Source organism: Hippocampus comes, unplaced genomic scaffold (assembly GCF_001891065.2).
Source record: "Hippocampus comes isolate QL1 unplaced genomic scaffold, H_comes_QL1_v1.1 scaffold78, whole genome shotgun sequence".
Lineage (NCBI taxonomy): Eukaryota > Metazoa > Chordata > Actinopteri > Syngnathiformes > Syngnathidae > Hippocampus > Hippocampus comes.
In genome coordinates this window covers 1157565-1163153 of record NW_017805798.1, presented here as the reverse complement: position 1 = coordinate 1163153, position 5589 = coordinate 1157565, and the positions used below count along the sequence as shown (strand labels likewise).

The window sequence follows — 5589 nt, the reverse complement described above, 5'->3', positions numbered from 1 at the left end:
TGACTTGGCTTTTTTTTTTTTTTGACAATTTAAATCCAGCCATTAACTTTTTCGACAATATTTGGTTACCGTAAATATATTTTTCTTTTCCATTTTTCTGCTCCTTAAATGTCTCCCCACACAACACACCCATAACTTTTGAAGTAGGTTTTGATGAGTAATTTTTAGTTTTAATTTAAAGTTTTAAATTCATTTCAAATAATCAAAAATAAATTTTGAAAGGTAACCTTTTTTGTTTTAAAATTTGCCCCAGTGGAATCTAGTGATAATTTTGTGTATTTTTTACACATGATTTTAATACACAATACATTTTTTTCATGAAAGTGTTTACTATAGGGTAATAGTTTAATACGTTAAATAGTCAACTGTATTTAATTATCTATAAACAACATTGATCCGTTAATACCGCCAACAGCGACGCATTTGTAATCTTCTCACGAAGCGACTGAAATCCGATTCTGACACGTTTCTCCGGCCAGTTTGCCAGGCATACGCTGCTGCATTCAGAAGTTGTTGTAAAATTTCCTCCTCACGTTCAATTTTTGATAAAGATACTGTAGTTGCAAGAATACTGCTGTTCTGAAGACAACACAGTCCCGTGCTATACATTCTACAGACGTAATATTCTATAGTGGCTTTTGCGCGCAAGTCGTTGAAATTAATAGAGAGGCAGAATCGACAATGTCTGATAAATACGAGCTTTGTCGCGAACCGTGAATGCATCGTCAAAAGTTAAAGTTGAATCTGTCAACAAACTCGACCAAAAGTAGTCCCACGTCGTCGAGCCCTCGTCGCGGTCCTTCACGATACCAATTTAAAATGTGACACGACCGTTCCGTGGAGGAATAGGAAGAGTTCCGAGGCTTTGGTTTTCGTAGCGCTACACGTTATATCATGTCTGCGCTGGAGAAGCCCTGGTCCGACCTGACCGTGTTGGACGTGTACGACATCGCCGCGGCCCTGGCGCAGGAGTTCGAACGAACCATCGAGCGTTTCGGCTGCGAAACTCTGGCCGGCGTGGTCCCCAAGGTGGTTCGAGTTCTGGAGCTCCTGGAGACGCTGGTGGGCCGCCGCGTAGACGCCGCCGCCGGCGGACAGGAAGCCGACGAGCTGCGGCGGGAGCTGCTCCGACTGCGGCAGGAGCGCAACGACAGGACGGCGCAGGAGAGGAAGCACCACCAGGTCAGCGCTAAGACGAAAAGGACGGACGATCGACCTCCGCATACTCGCGTTTCAACATCCGCTGACCCGTATATTCACCGATTTTTAAACGCCTCCCCCACAATCTATTGTGGTTCTTTTGGTTCTTGTCAGGCGTTGGAGCAGGTGGAAGACGTGTGGAGAGCCGAGGTTGAGGATCTCCTCTCGCAGATGTCTCAGCTACAGGCGGAGAACAAAAAGTTGCTGTCCAGCCGAGCTTTGAGCAGAGCCCCAGTCGAAGATCAGGACTTGGCTCAGCAAGATGAGGGTGGGTGTTGCTGTTGCTGTTAGTGTCACTATACATTCAGTCACATGGGAACGCACAATTTGTGTTTGCTCGTTGATGGCAAAACATATAAGCGGCCAAATGTGGCAGACGCAAGCTTGCACAGGAGGTTATTTTTGAAGATGCTGTTGTCATGTTGACAACAGCTATATTTACCGAAGCGCGCAAACAGTGCAAAGCTATATTTCCTCCTGTCCTACTGGTAAATATAATGCATCGTCACAGGAATGGTGGAGAAGGAAAAGCAAGTGATGACAAGACTCAACAGGTTGGTCGAGAAGCAGAGGCACGAAATCCAGGCCAAAGACCATGAGCTGACGCTAAAAAACGATGACATCGAGGCGGTGAGTGTCTTCGCAGACCCACAAAAAAAGTCTCAAGAACACATACCTGAGATGACAGTCAGCCGTTTTAATGTGAAGTGGACATTTTAGGGTCATTTTAAAGGTCCTCTTTTTTTCCTTTTTTAAATGAGCTCTGGCAAATGAAATTTGGGAAGACATGTCTATGAGTAGACTGACAAAAAAAGTCTCACAATATGTTGAGAGGTTCTTTGGTTTAATTGGGGGGAGGGATTCAGTCCCCGAACCTACTTTTACTTGGCAACATCAACTTTGGTAGACATGTCCATCACAAATAAGTCCACAAAGAAAGTCCCAAGACCCCATGCCTGAAATGACACAAGAAGCCGACCATTTTCATTTGAATTGGTGATTCGTTTACATCCACTGCAGTTTCTTCAGCCTCCTTGTGACAGTTTGTTGTCCATTCAGCTCCAGATGCAGCAGCACCGTCTGATCCGCATCAATCAGGACCTCCGTCACAAGCTTGGGACGATGGAGCTACACAGCAAGGCGGCCATGCGGCAGCGGGCCGAGCTGGAGGCGGCAGCGCAGGCCCGTCGGCGCGAAATGGACGACCTGCGGCAGGAGTTGAGACAGTTGAGGAAGGAGCGGCAGGAGTGGGAACTGGAGAGGGAGGTGGCCAAGATGGAGGAGAGGTTTCCATTGCCGCCCAAGGCGTCTCCACAGGTGAGAGAAAAGTTTCCTGGAAAACCACGTGAACATTCCATTTTGGTTTGTCTCTTTAAAATGGAGCCACTTAGAACAATAGTGGGCTAACTCCATTTTTGTCAGGTTTAAGTTGTGTGCAGAAAAAAATAGTAGCAAGGCAATAAGATAAAGACTGCGCTTACTCAGTAATTTTAGCTTGCGCGCCAGTGCCACCGCATGCTCGTCTGAGTGAATGATGTCTATCATATTACATGAAATACTACTCGAGTTGACAGGCCGTTGGACTTTGACCACTAGTCTTTTAGTAGCAGCTATTGGAAAGCAGACATAAAACTTGAAATCACACTCCTGCAAAATAAGAAAAATTGAGTTCGTCCGGTGTAGTTCTCGGTGGCTTGATTCTAACTATACTTGCTACCGTATTTGGCGTTTGTTTGAGAAGTCGGTGTTTTTCGGATTCTACCGTCCGCTGCGATATGCGCCACAACAGCAAACCAAGATGCCAAACATGCAATGTTTATTTTTTTTCTGACTGTTTGCATTTTTCATTTCATCTTTTGTCTAATGGATTCATTTCATTTGCGTTTGTCGTCAAATATTTTGTCTAATACTTTTACATTTTCTCATCATCTCTTATGCTATTATTTGAGTAGTATTGTCAAATACTTGATTTTTTTTTTCATATTTTTGCGATTTTTCAATTTTCATTTTCTTCTAATATTTTCATTTTCATCTAATATTTTTTCTGAGTCTTATGCTTCAGCTGTGGTTAGAGTGTGCAAGTGTCCCTCTAGTTTTGACTTTTTTCCCCCGTGTCCCACGTTGAGGCCTCTGACTGTGTCATGGCGGACTCAGTATGGGTCGAGTGCGGAGGAGATCCCGACGACTCAGAGAACATTCCGAACTTCCTCAGCAGCTCAGCACACGGAGATGGAAACACAAGTCAGCAGGACGCAGATAAGTCTGTCTTCTTACCGGTAAGACAGACACCATCATAACTAACAAAGACAACAATAATAATAATTATCATTCTTTTTTTTTTTGTAACATTGGTGTACACAGTATTTCATGCGTGTTGTTTCATCCGCAGGAGAAAGTGCCTGAGAAGGAGGAGGAAGAGTCAGAAGCTCCTCACTTCACTCTGCAGGAGCTCCGTGACGTCCTGCAGGAGCGAAACCAACTCAAGGCTCAAGTGTTCCTCCTGGAGGAAGAGCTGGCCTATTACAAAAGGTCCTTTTTTTAAAATAATCAAGGAAAAATCCATTTGAAACAAACCACATTGAGTTACACCTCAGATGACAGGTATTGATGAGGACTTTCCATATCTGTTTGTATTTTATCATTACAACTCAATATGGTGAGTCAGTGGCCATAATCTACACTCATGAATTTGGTGGACATATCGAACTGATATGCCGAACTGATAAATTTTTGTTGGTGATTCATCACTTCCCAAAAGAAATCATATAAGCTCTGCTGGTAATGACGCCGCAAAATCCAATTGTAACAATTAGCCTGGAGTCAGACTTCAAATCAAAGGTTTTGGTAAGAGCTTCCAATATAGGTCATTGTTTGTTGTCGATATGAGCTCATATGTTGATGTATTGACCAAAATTTTTTTTTTTTTTTAATTGAAAATGACACATTAAACTCAGAAATCAACCAAAATGACCTAGAATTATTATCCGATCATTTCTAAACTTGGTGGACATCGAGTAGGCCGATAACTTCTCATCTGACTAGATGACAGATGGATTAGGTAGAGATTAGTCTTTATCGTCAGAGGTAGCTCACCATTCCATGAAAAGCCAAAAATCCTTTTCGCATCAAACCAGTTTGAGTTTTCACCAGTGAGATTATTTTGTCAACATGACATGAAGACTAAAAATGTTCGTTCACTCTGTTGCCCGTCTCCAGTGAGGACTTAGAGGAGGATGTCAGCTCCTTCCTTGGTGCTTCATCTTCATCGACGTCGCCATCGCTGCCCTCCACAGATCAGCCTGAATCTGGAATACGCCGCCTGTGAGTGTAACACGTTCACATATCTCCCCAGAAAAAAAAGCATTTGTGCATCGGAAGACGACCCCCCCCCCCCCCGCTTTTCCTTTCCAGGATCTTCACCGCCATCATGCCCATGGTTGCCGCCGGTTTAATCGCCGACGACCCGACGTTGCTGCCAATCAGACGCCTCGTTTCCTCTGTATGACTTTTTAAATTACGCTGCTCACAGACAGTTCAGGGGTGTTAGGCTTAATCCGATACTTTTGAGCCTTGTATTTGCTTTGGATTTGCAATTACCTGCCAACATGTGGGAAGATGCCAACAGATGTACAGGCAATTCTTCAATTTTTAGTATTTAATTTATTGAAGAGACAACGCTACTTATATATTACTTGTTACAAATATATTTATGTGTGAGCCACTGAGAAGTAGAATGGGCCAACTCAATTTTTGTCATTTTAGGGCTACAATCAAATCTCGGGAATTTATATCTATCTCTTCCGGGTCCCTTTTTTGGAGGGGGGCATATTTTTTTTCTCTTTTAGTGTATTCCACACATCTGTCAAATTGATCAATAATTCAACAAAGACAATTAATAATGTACTGGTTACTAAGGTGCAAATGAAGTGGCACACAAGCAAAAGCACTACTTACTACTACGTCTTTTACTAGTCTCTGCAGTGATGAATCCGAGAAAGTGCCAAGTGCAATTATGGACTCTTGCCCATACAGCAACAAATACAGCGTTAGCCCATTCTAGCTCTCTGTGGCTGATTTAAAGAACAGCAACTAAATAATATATAACAACGTTAATGAGCATCAGTGGTGTAAGATGTGCTAGCCATGCTCAAGTCAAGCCAATTTGACACATTTGTCGACGAGATGCAGTCAGCCAAATCCGCTGTACAAATTTCAGGTGCTTTAATGTTGTAATAAAGCTTTAATTTTTCATTTGTTGTCTATTTTCGTGTTTGAACAGTAACAGGGATACGTTAAATGCTAATTTCACTTTCTATATTTTTGCCCTACATAAAAAAAAAAATAACAAAATTTTTAAAACTTGATAGTAAGATGCATGATTATCCAAAG

General features: G+C 42.6%; 1 protein-coding gene across 1 annotated transcript; it reads left to right on the top strand.

Annotated features, from left to right (window-relative positions):
* The first annotated feature begins 378 nt into the window (after positions 1-378).
* Positions 379-5451, top strand: LOC109525360 (RILP-like protein 1). The gene is made up of 8 exons (XM_019885798.1): positions 379-1182; positions 1315-1468; positions 1712-1830; positions 2260-2517; positions 3327-3476; positions 3590-3729; positions 4417-4521; positions 4612-5451. Exons 1-8 carry the CDS (start codon positions 895-897, stop codon positions 4703-4705), a joined length of 1308 nt encoding a protein of 435 aa, XP_019741357.1. The 5' UTR covers positions 379-894; the 3' UTR covers positions 4706-5451.
* Positions 5452-5589: the final 138 nt, after the last annotated feature.